The sequence below is a fragment of the Cryptomeria japonica genome, chromosome 11 (genome assembly GCF_030272615.1).
Source record: "Cryptomeria japonica chromosome 11, Sugi_1.0, whole genome shotgun sequence".
Taxonomy (NCBI): domain Eukaryota; kingdom Viridiplantae; phylum Streptophyta; class Pinopsida; order Cupressales; family Cupressaceae; genus Cryptomeria; species Cryptomeria japonica.
This window is the reverse complement of record NC_081415.1, coordinates 547,517,176-547,541,691: the sequence shown is the minus strand read 5'-3', so window position 1 is coordinate 547,541,691 and position 24,516 is coordinate 547,517,176. Positions and strand designations below refer to the sequence as shown.

Genomic DNA, 24,516 nt, shown 5'->3' with positions numbered 1-24,516 from the left:
TCCTTTCCTAACATTGAATAAACAACTATTTTTAAGTTTTCACATAGAGATAATTTGTGTAGTACTCACAAAAAATAATAATAAAACACACACAAGCTCCCTAATGATAAAAAATGATCAAGAGACTAAGGTAACTACCACACTTAATCTTTGATATAGAACAAATGAATGAGATGCTTCCTAATGTTTGGGAGGTTTATAACGGACTCCCCAAAAATTTTAAGAGCATTAATTATGATAAATAATGATTAGAAAAATTTCACTCACCATCCAACCATAAGGAGAACCCAACATGGAACTACATTGAGTTGGTTCCCATGCACAAATAAACTTGATTAGAAAAATAAATCTAACATACATTCTAACAATATTAAAATCAATTTTAAAAAATTACAAATAATTACTTATCTCATAATAATGAAATAAAATGAATGAACAATTAAAGCTATATGTACAATTAGTAAGGACATATTTATTGAGAGGTTAGAGGATTCACTATTTACATACGTATATCTTTAGGAAACCTATCAAACAAGACTCCACATGGGAAGAATCACAAGTGCTGGAAAAACAGCCTTTGTATATATAATTTCTGGTGCAAGAGCACCTATGAAGACCTATGGAGGCAAGGTGCACTAGGGTCATTGATAGGCCCTCATGAAGAATAAATGAGTAATGAAGTCTAAAAGGCCTTCAAGGTCTTAAAAAAATGTAATCATGGCCATTAGAGCCAATAAATGCAATGAATTGTAATAGAAAGGTCAAAAAGTATAAAATTGTCAAAATTGGCAATTAGGCCTAGAAAGGGCTAAAATTGGGTTTTGAAGGGTAGAATAGGTTTGTGAGGAATAAAACATGTTTGAAATTTTTATAAGGTCATCTTAAGAGAATTTTTATGTGTTGGTAGAGTTAGAGGTCAAGTTGTTTCATATTGACAACTTTGTTTGTCAAATGACAACTTTTTGAGCAACTTTTATTGTCAAAATTGCAAAAAATGACAAAAGTAGGTGGTTAGAGGTAGTTGGGTGGTTATGGTTTGGTCTTGAAGGCCAAAAATGCTATAAATTATTTTAAAAAAATGATATGGAGGGATATGGTGATTGTTTGGTCGAAGATAATCATTCAGAGCAATAAAAACCATATTTTCATGTGCATTTTTTGAGTTTTCAAGATGGACAGTTAGATCTTTTGTTAATTTTTATGCATTTTAAGTTTGTATTTTGAAATATTATTGTTTGGGGATGATAAAGGAATTATATAAATCTATTTTGGAGGTAGTGGCATTTGATTTGGTGTTCATTTGATAAAGATATCAAAATTTTACTAAAATCTACCAAAACCTTGAACTAGGGTAACCAGTGGCTTCATAAATGTGATATCTTTTTTTTATATGCTTAACCAATCCTCATTTTGGGTAGGGATGAGGCCAAAGATGTATTATAATGTCCAATGTGTGTGCAGGGTTCCATGAAGGAGATGGCACATGCATACAAGAGGTTTTTTATGACTGTTACAATCAAATAGTGGAGGCTTTGTTTGATATGACAAAGTGTATGATGGCCAGGAAGGCTTAGAGAAGTGTTGGTTTGTGTTTTGAAAACCTTCCTAAGGTGTTGGAGGAAGTGGAGTGTCCAAGGAAGAGCTTAAAACCAGTGGGTTTCCCAAGATAGCAGTAGACTGTCATAGTGTGACAGAATGACAGTCACAGGAAAATGTAGCCTGATGCAGGGGCCATATCTCTAATTTTAACCATTGGATTTCTCCAAATTTTGGATATGTTGTTCCAAGACAAGTTCATGAGAATCTCACCAGAGCGATTGAGAAGTTTAGAATCGCAGAAAAAGTTATATATCTCTGTGTATAGGTATATCTAAGAGGACAGCAAGAAGGTAACTTTGGTTTTATTTAATCAAAGTGTTAAGTATCTTTTTCTTGAGAACCTAGTTTGGAGTCTAGTGGATTGTAAGACTTCCAAATTCAATGTGGGAAGATTATACCTTGGGGTTAGGGTATGGAGGAGGCTTAATAGTCAAGTATTGATCCTAGAGTAGGGTCTAAAGGTGTGAGTAGGTTACAAAATATTGAGAGTGCAGTCTTAGTCATATTGATGAGATGATCAATCATGATCAATAGAAGTTGGGATGGGAAGTTGGTTTTACCGAGCATGTAGAAGGATCCTCTTTTGTGTCTCCTTGAGTGACTGAACCCTTGAGAGGTCTAGAGTAGGGGATCCCTTTGCATCAAATTCATATCAGAGCCCAACAAAGTATCTAGGTTGTGTGAGAAGATGGCTTTGACCAGGAGTGAAAGAGAATTGGCTATGTTGGTTAGGGATTACCTATATGGTGATAAGAAGGAGAAAGAAGTAACAGAAAAGAAGAAAAGAGAAGAAGAAGAGTTGAAAAGATTGAGAAGAGAACTTGAGGAAAGTGAAGAAAGATGGAAGAAGATGGAAGAAGAATTGGAGAAAAGGATAGAGGAAGGAAAGAAACAAGAAGAAAAAATGAGGGTGAAGGTTGAAAACCTAGAGAGGAAAGTGAAGAGTTGGCACTTGAGGGTGCAAAAGAGGGTAGTTTGGCCTATGAAGAGGCTAATAGCAGCAAAGAAGAAGGCTAATGACGAAGCCTTGAGGATGAGTAATGAGTTGAGATGCCAAGGTGAATGGCATGAGAGTGAAAGAGAGTTGGTAGCAGCAGGTGAAGAGGAAGAACCTGACTTGTGGAAGGAGTTTGAAGCCATAATGGAAGAATGGAAAAGCAATGGTGGGAGTGAACCACTTGAAATGTTGGTACAAGAGGTTCCTATGATGGAACAAGTTGATATTGAAATCAATGGTAACACTATATTTGTTTTTTCTAATCATTTGTATGCAGGTTTGCTGAGTGTTTACATGGATGACCATGTTGGAGGTGCTTATATTGAGTACCATTTGCTTGAGAGGAGGTTCAATGAGCCACCAAAGCATGGAAATTTTTTTGTAGGATACAAGGAGAAAGTACCTATGAATTGGAAGACCAGAAAGAGGAGGCAGCCATTCAAGGGGACCTTGAATCTTTTGTCCTCGGGAGTATGGTGCAGGAGCACCTATGGAGCACCTATGAAGACCTATGGAGGCAAGGTGCACTAGGGTCATTGATAGGCCCTCATGAAGAATAAATGAGTAATGAAGTCTAAAAGGCCTTCAAGGTCTTAAAACAATGTAATCATCTCCATTAGAGCCAATAAATGCAATGAATTGTAATAGAAAGGTGCAAAAGTGTAAAATTGTCAAAATTGGCAATTAGGCCTAGAAAGGGCTAAAATTGGGTTTTGAAGGGTAGAATAGGTTTGTGAGGAATAAAACATGTTTGAAATTTTTATAAGGTCATCTTAAGAGAATTTTTATGTGTTGGTAGATTTAGGGGTCAAGTTGTTTCATATTGACAACTTTGTTTGTCAAATGACAACTTTTTGAGCAACTTTTATTGTCAAAATTGCAAAAAATGACAAAAATAGGTGGTTAGAGGTAGTTGGGTGGTTATGGTTTGGTCTTGAAGACCAAAAATTCTATAAGTTATTGTAAAACAATGATATGGAGGGATATGGTGAGTGTTTGGTCGAAGATAGTCATTCGGAGCAATAAAAACCATATTTTCATGTGCATTTTCTGAGTTTTCAACATGGACAGTTAGATCTTTTGTTAATTTTGATGCATTTCATGTTTGTATTTTGAAAAATTCTTGTCAGGGGATGATAAAGGAATGATATAAATTTGATTTGGAGGTAGTGGCATTTGATTTGGTCTTCATTTGATAAAGATATCAAAGTTTTACTAAAATCTGCCAAAACCTTGATCTAGGGTAACCAGTGGCTTCATAAATGTGATATCTTTTGTTCTTATGCTTAACCAATCCTCATTTTGGGCAGGGATGAGGAAAAGGATGTATTCTACTTTCCAATGTGTGTGCAGGGTTCCATGAAGGAGATGGCACATGCATACAAGAGGTTTTTTATGACTGTTGTAGTCCCAAAGGCAGATTGACTGTTACAGTCAAATAGTGGAGGCTTTGTTTGATATGACAAAGTGTATGATGGCTAGGAAGGCTTAGAGAAGTGTTGGTTGGTGTTTTTAAAACCTTCATAAGGTGTTGGAGGAAGTGGAGTGTACAAGGAAGAGCTTAAAACCAGTGGGTTTCCCAAGATAGCAGCAGACTGTCATAGTGTGACAGAATGACAGTCACAGGAAAATGTAGCCTAATTCAGGGGCCATATCTCTAATTTTAACCGTTGGATTTGTCTAAATTTTGGATATGTTGTTCCACAAAAAGTTCTTCATAATCTCACCAGAGCGATTGAGAAATTTAGAATCGAGAAAAAGTTATATATCTCTGTGTATAGGTATATCTAAGAGGACAGCAAGAAGGTAACTTTGGTTTTATTTAATCAAAGTGTTAAGTATCTTTGTCTTGAGAACCTAGTTTGGAGTCCAGTGGATTGTAAGAATTCCAAATTCAATGTGGGAAGAGTATACCTTGGGGTTAGGGTATGGAGGAGGCTTAATAGTCAAGTATTGATCCTAGAGTAGGGTCTAAAGGTGTGAGTAGGTTACAAAACATTGAGAGTGCAGTCTTAGTCATATTGATGAGATGATCAATCATGATCAATATAAGTTGGGATGGGAAGTTGGTTTTACCTAGCATGTAGAAGGATCCTCTTGTGTGTCTCCTTGAGTGACTAAACCCTTGAGAGGTCTAGAGTAGGGGATCCCTCTGCATCAATTTCCTTAAGAAATTCTTGAAAATAAGTATTATTCAAAATTAGAAGATTATAGAATGTTAGAGAAGTATAGTATAGCAAAGGGCACTAGCATCAAAGAATGAAATTTGTATGATAGATTGACATTTATATGATTCATAGGTGTTCTAAGAATGTGTTGGATACCTACAAATACCAAAAAACTCTAAAAATGAGCTACAATTTAGAAAAATAATTTCTATTCTTAATTTTGGTATTATAATTTTTGCCTGAGATTGAATAAATAACTAATTTTAGGTTTTGTAAATAGATACAATGTGAAAGACTACAAAATAATAATAATAAAACACCCAAAAACTCCCTAGTGAGGAAAATGATCAATAGATGAAGGCAAAGAATCACACCTACCTAGTCTATGACATAAAAAATGAATGAAATGATTCATAATGGATGTGAAGTCTATAATGGACTAAAAAAAATTTCAAAAGAAATAATAATGACAAAGAATAATTTCAAAAAATTCCACTCCCCATCCAACCACAAGGGAAATGCAAAATGAAACCTCACCTATGTTTTTTTAACCCATAAACTAAAGACTACAAAAATAGAGCTAACATGCACTCTAACAATATTAAAATTATGTACCCCCCATGGGATGGATCAAAATCAATGTGGTGGGGTGGCTAAAGGGAATCCTAGGCCAACTGGGTGCGGGGAAGTGGATAGGAATCATTCGGGTTAGTTGGTTTCTGCAGTGGCGCTCCCTATGGGCACCCAATCTAATCACTTTGTGGAGGCCAGCGCTGCCCACATTGGGCTACATATGGCTAAAAGAGACGGCTTTAGAAAAGTCTGGCTCAAGTCTGACTTACTAAACAATATCAATTGTCCAAATGGGCACACAGATCCTAGTTGGACTATTGCTAATCTTATCAACGCTTGCTGGGATATAATAAATGAGCTGGAAGAATTCAAAATTTTGCACATATACTAGGAAGGAAACAAAGTGATGGATCTATTGGCCAATCTGGCGGTGGGTGACATGGCGACTAAATGGTGGAGTAGTAGGGATTTTTTCCAAAAAACCTATGCAATCTGGCTCGTGATAATTATTCCCACTTGTGTTAATCAATGATCTTTATTCATGAATTGATTGAGTTGATGGGGAAATGACTCCTTTTTGTTTTCCCTACCCAAAGATCTAGAAACTTCCCTTGTGCCTGAATTTTCTATCTTACTGTGTGGCCCATTTTCTACTACTGTTTGGAAAATTTTCTGGTGTGGCCCATTTCCTATGATTGTTTGGAGACTTCTCTGGTGTACCGCATTTCCTATTGTTCAAGGACTGGGAGCATAATGGGTGGGGATAAGAATAGGAAAGAACCGTCTACTTGTGAGAAATGGAAGAAAAACAAGGATGTGTTGCAGGAAATCATTGATGGGGGAATTGTCCCCTTCTTGGATAGACTTCATGTGCCTTCTCCTCTGCTCATAGATTCCTTTGTCAATGGGTGGAAGAAAGGGATCCCGAGGCCTTATGACATTGAATATTAGCTTGATGAAACCCTGGTGGTGATGGTCACTGGTCTAGTGACAAATGGCAAAAGGTTCTATAGAGATAGGACAAATGACAAACATTTTCATACAGAACCTACATATTTTGAGAAACATGACATTGATACAAGTTATCATATAATTATCACTGATAATAACAAATTATATCTACTAATCAAAAAATAAAATAAACACACATCTACTCAAGGCATGTCTTCTTCTTCTTCATGTATACTGGGTGTAGTCATCAAGGATGTGAAGCCAAGAATTATCTGTATAATACACAACAAGTATATGAAACTATCAATCTATGTCTAGAAATGTATTATCACTATAAGTTATTTAAATTATTCATTCAATCATATTTGCATTCAATTACCTTTCCCTTGTCTCTAACTGCACTACCAGATCCCAAATCACACTACCCCGTACTCGTGTTGCTTGTACCCTACAAGAGTAAAATAAGATATACATGCAAGTTACTACATAATCTAATTAAGACCAATATAAATGATGAACATGTATGTAAAATAAAATACAAACGACTAGGTGCAATAATATATGTACCGTTAAGCTATCAAGGCCAAATGAAATGACTGATAGGGTGCCCTCCTGAATCTATCTCAACTCCTCCTCAATCATCAATTGTTAAATAGACCATAAAAATAAAAATTAGTACTTAATATTATCTAGATTATAAATATTTTATTAAAACATAACATGAACTATGAAAATACAAATATTACCACTACATCATTAATGTATGATGACGGTACCTCCTCGCCTCTAGCATGTGAGGACTCCCTAGGGTATCCTCTAGTCTGTGTAATAATATATGGTGCATCATGCTTCTCATGCACCTCATAATCTGCACTGTCCACAGGAGGATCAACGGGTTGTCCAACTGGACCCAAGCATACATTCCCACATATGAAATAACTATGGGGCACGCATATGTGTGGACCCAAGGATGACGTGCCAGTGCCACCGAATGCACCGCTACCATCAAGAGTAGGATGAGCTACTGACCCAGCCTGAGAAACTAAAAGGCTACTCAAAGAGTGAATAGCCGATATGGTCTGTGAAGCTACCTCACAAATGATATTAGGATGTTGCATAGTAGGTGGGGGACCAATAGGAGGAGGGGGGACATATGGGCCCTAGACTACTTTGACTACCCCAGTTCTATTTTGGGGCATACCTAAACCTACACCCTGGAAAGGTTGGATGTCAAAGTAGTTCACATGTGTTGCATAAAACAAACTCAGCATACATTTTTTTTATGAAATAGAAGAGGATATCAAGATTGTTGTTGGGTGGTTTGTCAAAAACCATCCACCAACGATCCCAAAATTTTTCACAATACCATCATTTGTGCACCATTTAATAGAAAGTTTTGTTTTTTTGGATCTACGGGTTGACCAGTGCGGGGATTGACAAACAATGAGGTGATAACGACTTTGGATATCTCGAGATCCTTGATATCCTTATACGACAAGCCATCTGCATATTTTTCCCTCATAGAATCTCACCACAAAAGGGTGGTATTGTTCTCCTCAATCATGGTTTCCATACTCTTTATGATCGATGTGAGAGGATCAAACATTGGGTTTAGACAAGGGATCCTATGATATACTTTTGTAATCCCCCTCAATAAATTCAAATTTTGTGCAATCAAATCCTCAATTGAGGGGGGTTTGGCAAATAAGGGTTTGGTTGTTGCAGTTGTGGTTGGTAAGTGCTTTCATTGTTATCCCCCATTTTTAACCTAACTGAATGTAAACAATTAGGTATTTGATTTAAAAAAACCTAGTTTTCATGAACAAAACCATATTTTCAATAAAAAATCAAATAAGCATTAACAAAAAATACAAAAAATGAATGAAAATGATTGAAGACAATAAAATTCTTACCTTTCAATCTATTTTTTAGCAATTTTTTGCCAAAACACCTGATATCGAGTGCACTGGATATCGGATTTTAATAAAATCGCGCAACTCATGAGTTAAAAATGACTCACGGGCTGTCACTATCAAAATATATTTGTCTCAGAAAATATAATTATATATTATATATATTATAATATATAATACATATTATATAATATAATATATTATATTATATATTATATAATATATATAATATAATACGTATTATATAATAAATTATTATATTATAATATAATATAATATAATATAATAATATATTATATAATATATTATTATATTATATATATATTATTACATTATATATTACTCGTAACAGGGTAAGCTATTAGAAATAGCTAAACATGTAGCTCTAACCGAGCAATCTTGATTATTGTAGTAGTGAAGTTGTGCATTCCATCCCCACCGAAGTTTTTCTCTCTAACCAAGAGTTTCTGCATAACCAAAATCTTTGTGTTATGGAGTGAAATTTGTATGAATATTATTTTTGTGATTATGTTTTAGCATTATATATTATGAGATCAGCAGTATTCAGTTTATGTTTAACAATAAAATTATTGTTGAAGAAAAGTTTTGAAGTACTGATTCACCCCTCCCCTCTCAGTACATTAGCTTTCCCAGTTGGACCTAACAATTGGTATCAGAGCTCCACTCTTGGTAAAGAGTTTAACAGCCTAACGAGAAAGTTCCTATCAATGGAAGGCTACAAACAATCTTACAGAATTGTGAATCTTCAAAAAGAATTGGATCATTCTAATCAAGTGATTGTAGATATGCAGAGACAAATGCAAAGATCACTGAAAGTCAGAAGAAGGTTGTTTGATGATTTATAGGACTCACAAGAGTTGGTGGAACAAATTGAGACATCATCTGAGAATAGTATATCAGAAGAGACTGAAGAAATGATTGGAGAATTGAAAGAAAAGAACAAAGCACTAAATGGACATCTAAAAACAATAAGAAGAGAACATGAGTATTTCAGCACACAGATGACTGAAAATCTTGATGCATTGAGAACAACTGAAGATAATATGCGAAATATAGAAAGAGAAAAATAATAGCTAGAAGTAATAGTGTTTGAAAAGAATGATGAAAAACAATAGCTAGAAGTAACTAGATATTATGTCCTAAGGGGTCACGGGACACCATATGACCCTTAAGGACAACATATGACCGCTTATGACACCATATTGGGTCCTTATGGTTCATATGGTGTCCTAAAGGGTGATATTGTGTCCTAGGACCCCTTAGGACACCATATGACCCCTTAAAACACAAAATTGTGTCGTTGTGGGTCATATTGTGTCTGAAGGGGTCATGAGACACGATATGACCCCTAAGGACAGCATACGACCTCTTATGACACCATATTGGGTTGTTATGAGTCATATAGTGTCCATAGGGGTCATATTGTATCTTACGACCCCTTAGGACACCATACGACCCCTTAAGACACCAAATTGGGTTGTTATGGGTCCTATGGTGTCCTAAGGGGTCATATTGTTTCCTATGACCACTTAGGACACCATACAACCCCTTAAGACACCAAATTATGTTGTTATGGGTCATATCATGTCCTAAGGGGTCATAGGACACCATATGACCCCTAAGGACAATATATGACCCCTTAAGACACCAAATTGTGTAGTTATGGGTCATATGGTGTCCTAAGGGGTCATGGGACACCATATGACCCCTAAGGACAACATACGACTCCTTATGGTTTCTCTCTCTCTCTCCCCACTCTCTCTGCTAATCTCTCTCTCCCCCTCTGTGCTAATCTCTCTCTCTCCCCGTCCCTTGATGTCTATTTGTCTATCTCTCTCTCTCTCCCCCCCTCCCCCCTCTCCCCCACTCCCCCCCCCCTCTCTCTCCCTCTCCCATAATCTTGTTGTCTCTAAAATATGAGTAATAAAATTGGATATCGAATTTTATCAGATATACGATTTCTATTATTGCCATTAATGTGGCAACAATTAAAAAATAGGTGGCAATAGGAAAAAAATTTAGGACCACAAATTTATACATTAAAATTGGATATCGGATATAATCCGAGATCCTATTTTATCGGATATCAATTTTTTGTAAATAAAAAGAAGCCTTGTGGACCATTTTGTGGATTCCAATGGCCCACAGTCTTTACATTCTATTTTCTGTCGATGATCATGGGTTTTCAGATAGGTTGAGACAAATTTGTACTTTTGAGAGATTCTTAAAGTCAAATCTTACATTGTTAATCATTTAGGAGCATCTTTGTGGAGGTAAATGGCGAGTAGTAATCATCGGAAGTCTAAACGCAAAAGAAAACTTTCAAATGACCAAATTGAAGTGTATAGAGAAAGAGATACAAAAGGTCATAGGAGGAGAAAACAAGGTATGTTAAATATTGCTAATGTTACTTCAAGTGAAGAGGAAATTGAATTTGAAAATGTTGAACAAGTTATTGAAAATGAAAATGTAGATTTTGAAAGTGAAATTTTTGAATATGTTGAAAATGTTGAAAGTGATAATGAAAATGCTCAACATTATGTGAGAATGGAAAGTGAAAATTTGGGAGTTGACAATGAAGGTGTCCATAATTTTGATGTAAATATGAATTTTTTTGACATTGGAGGTGAAAACATTGAAAATTTTGACATTGGAGGTGAAAATGTGGAAAATTTTGACATTGGAGGTGAAAATGTGGAAAACTTTGACATTGAAGGTGGAATTTATCAACCAAGTGAACATTATGTAACACCTAATTACTTTATTAATGAAGACCCTCTCATGGATGAAAGACAAATTCAAAATCCAAGACCTTCAAGAACCCAAAAATTATTACTTGAAATTGATGAGAACATTATTGCGAATCTTGAAGACAAGAGGTCAACAAGAACCGTTTGGTTGTGGGCTACATAAATTTTTGAAATTTTTTTTAGCAATAAGACATTGACTGAGCAATGCCAACTCTTTGTTAAACTACTAAAGATGATAAAGATGAGACCATTTCTAAAAAAATTGAAGATTCTTATGAACAAGAAGATCGAGAGAAATTCTATTATTGCCAAAAATCTATTTGATGCTCTCAATTCTATTGGAAATAATACCAAAGAAAGAGATAAGAGAGCTACTCAAAGAGTTATTACAACCTCCTTAGTAAGCCATCAATTGAGGAAGGCTTGTCAAATGAGACAAGCTTGTGGTAATTTGAACATAAACCATTAAACTTTGGATAGATCACTTACACAAAGACAAAGACTTGATGATCCACTTCAACATTATACATGGGCTTTTGGTGGGAGGCTTCCACATGTTGATAGAAAGTTGACTGACAATGTGAAGGAGGAGATTCAATAATTTTGGCACTCTAATTCTAGAGTGTCACCCAATGTAAAGGATATTTTGAAATTAAGAATCGGCAACCGAGACCGCACACCGCATCCCAAACATTTCTTGGAATCAAGCCAAACAATTTTATACAAAACATTTTGTAAAGTACATCCAACTTTGCAAATATCAAAAAGGGCCTTTGAATCTTTGAAGCCATTTTATTGTGTTCCTATTAAGATTTGTAATACTTGTTGTTACAAGTACCATGTGGAGTTTTCAATGTACTATGAAATTTTATGCCATATTAATTCTACAATGCATACTAATGAGATGTTGTAGGAGTGTGGTGCAATGCTATTTCCGAGATCATCATGAGACTTGCAAGATCTATTTTTATGCCCTAAAGATGATGGCTGCTATTTTTATAAAAATGATTGTTTGAATGAGAAGTGCTCGGAATATGGTGGGTTGTCAAAGTTTGTTTCATGTTTTCATGAGGGAAGCGAATGTGAGTTTGGAAAGAATTATGTTGATAAAAAAAGATATGAGGCAGTGAAATATACTTTGAAGAGTGGAGGTGAAGGTTCTAGATGCGAATTAGTCTTAAGAGAAGTAAGTGTTGCTAATTTTATTTTGGATTTTAAGGAAAATATTTTCTACAAGTATGCAAGGCACACCCATAGGTCTCAGTGGTTGGACCAACAGTTCAGGATGTGTAAGAACTCTTTCCCGATTGGCACTATAGTATTGATGGTTGATTTTGTAGAGAACTATACATTGCAACCACAGAATGAGGTAAATTCTGAGTACTACGATTCAATCTAGATTGCTATTTTTGTTCACACTACATATAGACATACTCCTAATAGTACAGAAGAGGACAAGAAGATAATCAAGGAGTATCATTTTTATATGAGCGATGATAGATCACACTCCGAGTATGTGCAACATTCATTCAATAATTTTTTTGAGTTCTTGCATGAGAAAGATATTACAATTGATTGACATATCATATGGTTAGATAACTGTATGGGTCAATTCAAGAATGCCCATATATTTTATTGGTTGAGTAGAATGCATGTAGAGAGGCGTATACCTCATATTTGGTGTTTTTTTGAGGCAGGGCATGGGAAGGGGGAGCAGGTGCATGTTTGAAAAGAGGTATAATTAAGGAGCGATTGAAGATTTCAGGTGCAAATTTCTCTGATGCACATTCTATTGTTGATTGGTGTAGTTCAGCATTATCACATGGAGGTACTCTTGATTCAGCAGTGACTAGATTCTTTTGGTTGGTTGAGGAGAGCACAATGGGATACAAATTGGATTGTCAAAAAATTAAAGATTATTCAAAGATGCATTCATTTCTCAGCTCAAATGCAAGTACATAGACCATTTGGACATGAACGTTGGCTTTTTTTTTGTTAGTTGTGTTCGGTGTGATTGGGATCAGTGCGAGTCAAGTGAGTGGGTTGATATGTGGGTTTCCCAATATCTAAATCCTTTATCTCAAACAATATCCTTGTCAAACGATGACATGGAAAGTTCACTTGAGTATGACAGTCTATCAGATCTTGTACAACCAGGACATGTTTTTGCAGTTGTTGCACCGCAAGGGAATGAAGAGAGATCAAAATATTGGTTGGCACAATGTGTACAAAAAAAAAAGAAGATAACACAACCAGTGACAGATGATGACGGGTTCACATATCCTACAGGTTCAGTTGTTGTTGTGGGAACTTCGTTGCGAACATACATGATTAGAAAGAATGGAATACCTCCATTTGAATACTATGAGAGACACAAAACCATTCTAATATATTCACACCTTATTATAGCTACAAATGTCAAGTTGTTTAAGCATCAAGCAAAACTGAAAACCAAGAGCTATGGACAGTGACCACTGCTGATCCTGAAGCAATACTAGATACTCTTAAGAAAAGAGATGACCCTTCAGGCATACTTGAGTAGTAGGTCTTTAATGGTGCCTTATTTTTTTTTATCATGCATTTCATTTCAAACAATGATCATTAAACCTTAATGTTCAAGTTTGTTACATGTATATTAAGGATGTGTTCAAAATGCAGGTCTATTGATGAACTTTTTTTGTTGGCAACACAGTTTTCGCATGCACATAGTGGGTACACTCCATATAATTAAAAGGGGACACGTGACAACATTCGATTGAATGAGATTGACATTTTTTTCAGCATCGAGAAAAATGCTGCCCTAATAAAACTGTAGGGAAAATTGAAAAATTGGATAGGCTTTTCTAGGACTCCTCTCGTGAACCCGTAGGTTCAAACAGATCATTCGCAGGTGCTATGAATTCCGAGTTAGGGCCCATCAAAGTTTGACAATTTTTAGCACTTAGGGTACTCAAGGTACAGCGTTGGTAGGGTATGACCTTGAGAGTTCAACTGAGTGGGGGGGCGGGGAATAGGACTATGCATAGGGTATAAATTCCTAACTGGACATGTCTAACCCGATGGTTCATTATCACGATGATCAAAATGAGAAATTGGCCACACGACAACATATAATTGAATGAGATTGATGATTTTTTAGCCAACCTAAAAAATGTTGCCCTAATAAAACCGTAGAGAAAATTGAAAAACCGATATAGGATTTTGTAGGGACCCCTCTTGTGGACCCGTAGGTTCAAACAAATTGTTTGTAGGTACCACAAATTTGGAGTTAGGGCTCGTCAAAGTTTGACAATTTTTAGCACTTAGGGTGCTCAAGGGACAACACCGGTAGGGTATGACTGTGAGTGTTCAACCGAGTGGGGGAAAAAATAAGAGCATGCATAGGGTAATAATACCTAACTAGACATGTTAGAGCTGACTGTTCATTATCAATATGAGCAGAGTGATAAATTGGCCATGCGACAACATTCGATTAAATGAGACTGACGATTTTTTTGCCAACCGTAAAAATGCTACCCTTATAAAACCATAGGGAAAATTGAAAAAATGAGATAGGATTTTTTAGGGACCCCTCTTGTAGACCTATAGTTTCAAATGGATCATTCGCAGGTACCATGGATTTCAAGTTAGGGCCTATCCAAGTTTGGCAATTTTTAGCGCTTAGGATGCTCAAGGGACTACACCAGTAGGGTATGACCCCAAGCATTTGATCGAGTGGGGGGGGATAAAATAGTAGTATGCATAGGGTAATAATGCCTAACTAGACATATCAGAGCCGACAGTTCATTATCACGATGAGGAAAATCAGAAATTGGCCATACGACAACATTCGATTGAATGAGACTGAAGATTTTTACACCAACCATAAAAATGCTGCCCTAATAATAGCGTAGGGAAACTTGAAAACAGAAGATAGGCTTTTGTAGGGACCCCTCTCATGGCCTCGTAGGTTGAAATGAATCATTTAGAGGTGCCATGGCTTTTGAGTTAGGGCCTATCAAAGTTTGACAATTTTTAGCACTAAGGGTGCTGAAGGGATGACGTCGGTAGGGTATGACAATGAGCGTTTGACCAAGTGGGAGGGGGAAATATGAGCATACATAGAGTAATAATGAATTGTATTGTATTGTTCATTAAATGAATTGTATTGTATTCTTCATTATACAAACAACACTTACAATGAAATGAAATGAATTGTATTGTTCATTAAATAACCATTATTAACCATTGTCAATTATTGGAATGAAGATTAAATATTTTTTAGACACAATGCACCACTGAGAGGGGGAGGGGGTGAATCAATGGTTCTCAAAATTTTTCCATTAGCTATCCAATCAAAGCATACCGGTTATTAGATCTAATTATGAACAGAATTACTGGTTAGTGAGGAGACTAAACTCATATGCAAACATATACAAGTGGACATCCCATAACACCAGCATATACGAGGAAAACCCAAGATGGGAAAAACCTCGATGAGAAATGCTGCTGGAGTCTATTGTTCCAATCTAGTCTCACAATCAAACCTCTCTTACAATGTTTAGGGAAACAAACCAAGGAGGTACAACTCCTGCTTGATTTATGGGAGACAACCCAAAGGAACTACAATCCTTGATTTAGGTCACCAACCGAAGGCGCTACAACCCCTACCCAATTTATGAGCTACAACCTAGAGGAACTACAACTCCTACACCGAGCTACAACTCAGTGTCCACAAAGTAATCTTTTAAATACAAAAGTAGTAATCTAGTTACAAGTGAATCTTGTAACAACTCAATAGAAACTTCCTTGCTGGTAAATACTACTTCTTTTCACCTACTGCTTCTCTGTCGGTAAATACTACTATTACACCTCTTCCACTTCTCTTTCTTTTTTGGATCACCTTCTCATAGCTCTACACTTTACCAGTGTTCAACTCTACTGGACCACTATCAGTATTCTCTAAATATCTCTTCACCTTTTCTATATTGGTATAACCACTACTGGTTTTACTATTTACTATCCCTCTTCTCTCAGGTACTCTTTGAGAACTTGGCTGATTTTCTCTTACTTACAGAAGTAATACACTTCACAATGGCACACCATTCTTCTATTCAACAACACTTAACAATGTCTTTGTCCTTCTTCTTTATAGACTAGTTTCTCACCAAAAGATAATTCAAATTCTAGACAGTTAGGGTTTCTTCACAATCCTCGAGGCAAGTCAAATCCAATTAGATCATGTCCAATCTGATTTATCAGATTGCAAGTCTACACAACTCCTCCATTTATGTGCCTCCTAGATCATGCTTTCCATCTCTGGCGATCTTCTTTTTACCCTATTGGCTAGTCTCTTGGTCAAACACTAAGATTTGGTTCTACTATTTCCTTTATTTTCCTCGATCCCCTCAATCATTATTAGTTGGTTCGCAGTTGTCCTCCATTCCTCGAGCCTCAAACCTCTACAATAGCTCTATAACATGTCCCATGATTTGTGGGACCTTTCGTTAAAGTCGAACAAACCTGTAACTACCCTGTTAGTGTATATTCCATCTTTATCCAAATACAGGTTCACCATGTTGACTCCATGTGGTATCCAAGTTGACCAATTGTCAGCTTGGCTTCTTCATTTCGGTCCTGATAGGATCACCAACCAAAACACTTCTACAAGTTCCTCTTCTTTGTTGTTTTGCTAACCCTATCGGTATCACACACTGTACCAATAACCTGATCATCTCTACATTTTGTTGAATTGTGGGTGGAAGACCTTGACTGGTTGTCATACATGTCTTTCTTGAGCATGCTCATTTCCACAAGGTGGGGAGTCTATCTTTTTTAAGTTCATTTGTAGAAAAGTTTTTATGATTTCATCAAATATATATTTTGTTGGGGAAGAAATTAATTCAATTTATATGGGGTTCATGTTTTGTTTTATTTTCTTTTTATTCCATTATTTTACTTGTAGCTCTTCTATTCCTTGTTATTTCAACTTCCCAAGTAATGTATCTATGGTAATAGGGGTATTTGACATTGTCCAGAGTTTATTTATTGTAGTAGCCTTCATTTTGTAAGACGAAGGTAGAACTCTTAGAATCTTTGACACAAACTCATCCTCATTAACATTTCCACTGCAGCATTTGATTCCCATGAAAATCTTATACACTCTATCCATGAAAGAACTTATCTTCTCATCTTCTTCCATCTTCAAAGTTTCATATCTCACCCAGTAACTTTCAAGTTTTGCAATCTTTACTACTTGGTCACCTTCATAAAGAATTTCAAGATTCAACAAGATATGCTTTGCATTTTCTAGTTCTATGATATTCAACAGCTTCTCATTTGATAGGACACTTAACAATTCTTCTTTTGCTCCGACATCATTATTAGATTTCTTCTACTCATCAGGAGGTGCTAAAGTTTCAGAATTAGGATTATGAGGTGTATACTCTTTCTTTGTTATCTCCCCATTTTTAGCTCCAAGACATATCAGATAAATCTTCATGCACTCCTTCCATATATTGTAATTTGTACCATCAAATCTGGGACTCTCCTCCGGGTAGGGATTAAATGTAGAAGTTGATGCCATCGGATCTCCTCAAGCAGTTAACTTCTACAGAGAGGACCTCACTCTGATACGAATTATTAAAATCTCTGATACAAATAATGAACTGGAGGAAAACTGAGAGGCAAGGGGGATGGGTGAATCAGTTTTCCACAAGTTAAATAGTTAATGCACATTATAAACAATTTAATGCAATAGAATATAAACAACATAGTGAAAGATAAAACATTAAATAATAGAACACACAACACCAATATTTTTGATGTGGAAAACCCAGTTCAAGAAAAAACCATAGTGGGAAACCCTACCCATAGTTAGATAATACTTCTATAGCAGTATGTGAAATAATTACAATGGGGATTAGACTTGCAATCAGACCAACTACATAGAGTTCACTTCTCATCAAAAAAATCAATCTCACTGACTTACATAAACATCAAACTACAATCCAGATAAAATGAACTGTGAAGATAGCATCTCCTAATGCTTGATACAGTTCTCGTTAAGCACATATGTCCGCCCTGCAACTCTAAATCCTTCACACCCCTCTTTGAATGATATCTATCTGTTCACATAATTACCTCTCTTTGATAATGCAAACATAACCATACCATACCATATTACATGAATAAGATGCCTATATATACAGATTATCAACCTTGATAACAAGGTCGGCTAACCCCTAAACCCATAAACCATAATTACAAAAATTACATCACACAATACCACAAGATCAATATTACATGATTTAGATTACATAGCATGGACCTAATACAAACTCCCAATCAATTATATCTACCAAAAATTCCGCTAAGACCAATATCAACATGTTTCTCCAACCGGTAGAAACCCTCAGTGTAATAAAATAGAATAACCAACCGGATCCAAATAGGATCACCAAATCATCATGCTAGCCAATGTTAAGCCACCAAACAATTAGGAAATGATCAAGAACACCTTCAGCATGTTCGGAACCATTTTAGTAAGCTAGACCAAAATTACTTAACCATTTCATCGAATTCCACCAATCGGTAAAGCCAACCGGTACCAAGAATATCAACCCGTAATCCAGAACATAAGTGATAGCTTCCAAAGCAGCAAATAATGAACCAACAGAATATGAAAAGAAAATAATCATCTTGAATAACCATCCAAAAATGAATCCAACGATCGGTTCATACCAGATCAAAATTAGGTTGAAACCAAGTTCATCTGGAACATGAACCAATTGGGATAGTAGCAACCAACCGGGAAGGAACCATATCCAACTGGAGCACGTTGTTGACATCAATGACAACACATAATCACTATGTCCAACATTTAGTATATTTATTTTGTACATTTATTAATATCCAAAACCTTTAGAGGAGGAAGATCTTGGGATAGTAGCAACCAACCGGGAAGGAACCATATCCAACTGGAGCACAATGTTGACATCAATGACAACACATAATCACTATTTCCAACATTTAGTATATTTATTTTGTACATTTATTAATATCCAAAACCTTTAGAGGAGGAAGATCCTATATTCCTTTAGTTTCATTTTTGCTATTTTATTCCATTTTTTAAAATTTTAATAAACATATTTTTAAGCATTAATATTAATATAATCTTGCTAGCTGCAAAACCTTTTTATGACTGAATATCAAGGATGGGAAAGGAAACATTTGTGTTTTAAATTTCAAGATTTGATCAATTTTTGATGTATGGGATTGATGGTTCTAATAAAGTATGTAGAGCTAGTCTGACAAAGCCCACCTAACTTTCTATTTTTTACACCACTTTATAGATTAATATTCACTCTCATGCATTTTGTCTTGAATTTTAGAATTGAATGAATTATAACACCTAACTTTCTATTTTTTACACCACTTTATATAGACTAGTATTCATTCTCATGCATTTTGTCTCTTGAATTTTAGAGTTGAATGAATTATAACCATATGTATTACTAATTTCTTTCAAAACCCTATGCATAATCATTTTTTTGGTTTAATCATACATATTATGCCATATTTATAAATATATTACTTCAAAATAAATTATTTTAAATTATTTTCACATTTGCAGATGTAATTTCTTAGGAGATACACTTGTATAATTGACATACACTTTATTGGCAATCAAGAATTTTGTAAACCTTTAGATAAAACATCTTGTACAAGAAAAGATCAATTAAAGAAGTAAGTACTTTATAGAATAAGGACTAAAATTTGCCTAAACTATTTTCACGTTTGGCTATGTTTGGCTATTTAATTTCATAGAAGATACAATTATATCTCAGATCAATTAAAGGAGTAAGTGCTTTATAGAATAAGGACTAAAATTTGCCTAAAGTATTTTCACGTTTGGCTGTGTTTGGCTATGTAATTTCATAGAAGATACAATTATATAATTGAGATACACTTTATTGGCAATCAAGAATTTTGTAAACCTTTAGATAAAACATCTTACAAGAAAAGATCAATTAAAGGAGTAAGTGTTGTATAGAATAAGGAGATTTTAGACAAATTTTAATATGTTCATTTATTTTATGGGCACACTCAAATGGGTCAACAATCAAATGGGTCAACAATAGGTCAACAATAGATACTCTTAGGCTCAAAATAGTGAAACCATCAAAAGAAGCAATAATTTTGAAGCAATAATATAGATTTGATTGACATTTTTCTTTACAAGTTTTTGGACGTTTTAAGTAAGATGAATAATTTTTAACTTTTATATTTAAATATTAGTAAATGTTTCCTTATATATATAATCATAATATATAATCATAATATACTTATGTATTGAGATGCAATCCATCAACAATCAAGCATTTCCAGCATTTCCTAAACCTTTAGGAAAAACATCTTATTCTATAAGATCATGTAAGTGAGTATGTGCTTTAGAAGATTTTAAAGATCATGTAAGTGAGTATGTGCTTTAGAAGATTTTAAAGATCATGTAAGTGAGTATGTGCTTTAGAAGATGAGTAAAATCTTTTGAGATTAGTTTAATATGTTCAATGGGCACATTCAAATGGGTCAAAGATAATAACTCTTACGCCCAATTCAATGAGATCGTCAAATAAGCAGTAGTAATTATTTGATTGATATTTTCCTTTCAATGAGATTGCATGTTTGGAAGAACTTTTATAACTGATATTTACATATTAACAGATACTTTACTATAAGGACTAGAATATTTTGAGATACATTTTATTGTGTTCATTTATTTGATGGGCACACTTAAATGGGTGAATGATAATAACTCGTATGCCCAACTTCGTGAAGCCATCAAAATAGGTAGTAACCACTTGATCGAGAAATAATATGCTATACATATTGATATCTATAAACTATAGAGAAATCATAAGAAAAGATTGGTACGCATGACATAGTAGTTGGTAGACATGAGAATGAAGGTAGAGGGAGAAGAAGAGCATTCAAACATGAGGTAAGAGGAAGAACAACACTCAAGCATACTATTAAAAAGGGCAAGCCATCATTCTTAGCTGTCGCAGCCCAGGTCTTCCTTAATCTTGAGGATCAACTTCTCTAGCTTGGCGAAACGGTGAAGGACGAAGTGAACGACTTCAGTAATTTTATCATCAACAGACAATAAAACAGCAGCTTCTCTTCCTTCTGCACTCAACTCCACTCCGGAGTGCATTTCTGGATCGAACAAACCATCTGCATATATAAAGTCAGTTTTCAGTTGATAGTGAATCAAGTAGAGAAGAGAAGAGAAGAGAAGAGAAGAGAAGAGAAGATATTCCCTGACTAACTTACTTGACGGTCTTGATTGGTTGGTTTTAACAAGCAACATCTCGCTCATTCCGCTCTTGTAGCCTTGGTGGAGTTCATAATCATACCCGGACCCCATCGCCCATCCGTCCAAAACGCGGACGATACTCCACTTCCCAAGGACTCCTTTGCTTTTAATCTCTTCTAAATTGCTTTTAACTTCATCAACAGAAGCCAATCGCCACTCACCTGATATCAAGTTCACATCCCTCGACGGCTTCTGGAATTCCATGGAGTCACTTTTGAGCATATACTGCAATCAAACTGTGAGCCTAACTTTGCCTTTCCTATTGTAAATGTGGGAATTTATAGAGATGAACCGTATCGCATGAAAGCTTAAAGAGTACACACTAAGGTTTACAGGTTCACCGTCTTTGCCTTCGTCGTCACGATTAGTTGGGGTGTGATACGTCGTGTGGCTTTGTGTATGTGAACGCCACTTGTTGGACTACCACAGCATGCAACTTACGCATGTGGATTGTAGCAGGTCGTGTAATGATGAGGATAAATTATGCTATAGTTGTAACTCATGCAAGGTAGGTGTGCTGGCAAACTTGAAGCATGACTGGCGTATGATGTATGATGTAAAACATAGCATTCCCAACATTTTCTTAACATTATTATGTATGATGTAAAACATGGCATTCCAAACATTTTCTTTAGTTGAAGCATAAATTGTATAAACTTTCAAAAGTATGAGTACTCAATCAGTAAAGGGACAACCCTTGTAGCCAATATTCACCATCTAAATATCCATATCCTCCACCAAGACATATGCAACAATAATCAAGGTGATTACTATCCTAATCAAAAGCCCTCTCAATTACTTTCATCATAGCTATGCATGAAAGATGCGATCCTATTTAAAGGCGATGATAGATTAATCATCACAAAATCTTTCCTCCACTTAATATCCAAACATAAATACCAAATCTAATTTAGTAATGAATAGGCTTGAGTAGCTAGCAAGAACTTACCAACAACTAGAATAACAACCGCAATTATTTGAGCTAACACATCTAACTAACCACACCTCAAAAATAACGCATACTCATTATCACAAGTAGTTCACTTGTCAACAATATATCCAAACAAATCACAATAACAAGTCCATACATATACACTATATTGCACATACAAGTCCTCCCATATATAAAAAATACACAGACATGTGACAAAAAAATTAAAGACCTTCAATACTATAGTATAATGATAACATCCAACAAATGATATATTTACATCTTGGAACTCGCAATACATGGGTAAGTTCAAATGTAAAACCAAATAAAGCATCTAAAATTCCACCAATAAAACTCACATAGAAGATGTGGCTAAATAATCTATCACATGTTGTGAAAGAATAGACATAAAATCATAATAAAATAATAACACTATTGATCCCAAATGAAACATAACACCTTTCAAAGCTTTGGTATAAAATATTTCCACCTATAGAGCAACAAATTTTTAGGGAGGAAAGAAGGAATCACCCACTAAAAACACAAAATTGTAATCACTTTTTGCTTTAGACCTCTAAGCTAATTAATTCCAAAAACCCGTATATTTGGATGGGCTCAAGTGGTTCAAGCATCAACACTCTTGCATATAAGACGTGGCTGGAAATTGGTAGGACAAATGATATAGTGTTATAATTAACAAAACAATGCAACAACCAACTTCTTGAATATGACATATGATAGAGTTAAGAAGAGTGATAGCCCTTGAATCCATTGGATAAGATACCCTTGGTCGTAGTGAGTTTGACAAAATAAATACTCCTAGATTGAGATTAACTCAAATAAAGAGATTCATTTACCCCTAGATTGTACATATCTCTCAATTGGGGTTGTTGATCAAATAGGTACCCATGGCGAATTTGATCAAAAGAGAAAATCACAAACAAAGAGGTCCTTAATAAATCATTTTTTTATTTTTTTTTAACTTAAGGACCATTAAAGTTTCTAAAATATTGATTATTCATAATTTTTAACCTCCACCTAACTCTCCAAAAGATAGAGCCAATGTTGTAGCTCCAAGGGTAAAGTAACTGAGTTCAAAGAAAGAAAGACATTATAGGGAATAATATCAAGAATGACACTCCTAAATAGGGAACAATTAGAAAGGGAAAAGATCCATTATACAAACCATTAAATAGAGGATGGTTATCATTAAAATAAAATGCATGCATCACTTACAAATTTGAAGGACAATTCAAAGCGGAATAATCATGTTGTCAAGTAGAAACACAATCCTTTTCAATTATTTAGAGTTGTGGACAATAAGTGGCTTTCTTGTAACTGTATGCTAAACTCTAGTACTTCAAGTCACATAATGCCTCTCACAACTATGAACCATTTAGTGTTGAAGGTACTAAGTTCTATGATAAATACATCACCATTAATACTCACAAACTTAACACATTCTCTAAGTTGTTAATATTGTGGAAGTTCAACTAGCCACACATCCCAAGAACTGTTTCTTAATGAATATATTTATTTTTTATTAACTAACTAATTTGAACATGCCTTTATCTAGAAAATGGATTTTTTTAATCGATGGAAATATACAAATGGACCTATACTACTTTAGGATTATGTTGCAAGATGAAATTATTAAAGTGCACAAGGAGAAGAGGGTGCTATGTATTGTTTAATATTGGTATAAGGTATCCTATAAATTGCACTACATAAAAACATAACCTAATCACTTTATTGGTTTTAGTTTATGAAAAGGCCCTTGATCTCATAGAAAATCTTTATTTCTAAATAGAAAATTTTTATATTCTTTTTTAAGAAAACATAACTTTGGATGTCTAAGGTAAATATAGTCAGAAAGGTTGGGAGCTTTAATAGAAAGTTAAAATCTGAGTACATTATAATGGGCTCACATTTAGAAAAAAAAAACTTTTTTCTTTTATGAATGACAAAATGCAAGCATGATATAAAACACTTGTGTTAATGGTAAAGTTGACCAATTTTTGGTCCCTCATTTTGGTGTATATACCCAACAAAAATAAAGGGAAAATTATGAAGCCAATTAGACACTCAAAATAGATTTTAAACCTTGTTCTAATTGGGAAGAAGAATGAAGAAATAAGGTGATGAAAATACTCATATACTCATATCAAGGTGATGAAAATAGAAGTGTGATATCCACCAACTCCTTCGTACCCTCCTAGCACTCAAATTCAATTTAGATTGTTAGTATTGTGA

The 24,516-nt window shown here is 35.0% G+C and overlaps 1 protein-coding gene across 1 annotated transcript; it reads right to left on the bottom strand.

Moving 5' to 3' along the window:
• Positions 1-20,814: 20,814 nt before the first annotated feature.
• Positions 20,815-21,666, bottom strand: LOC131077172 (uncharacterized). The gene is made up of 2 exons (XM_058014609.2): positions 21,290-21,666; positions 20,815-21,190 (listed from the first exon to the last, which is right to left on the bottom strand). The coding sequence occupies exons 1-2, from the start codon at positions 21,552-21,554 to the stop codon at positions 21,009-21,011; spliced, it is 447 nt and encodes a 148-aa protein (XP_057870592.2). The 5' UTR covers positions 21,555-21,666; the 3' UTR covers positions 20,815-21,008.
• Positions 21,667-24,516: the final 2,850 nt, after the last annotated feature.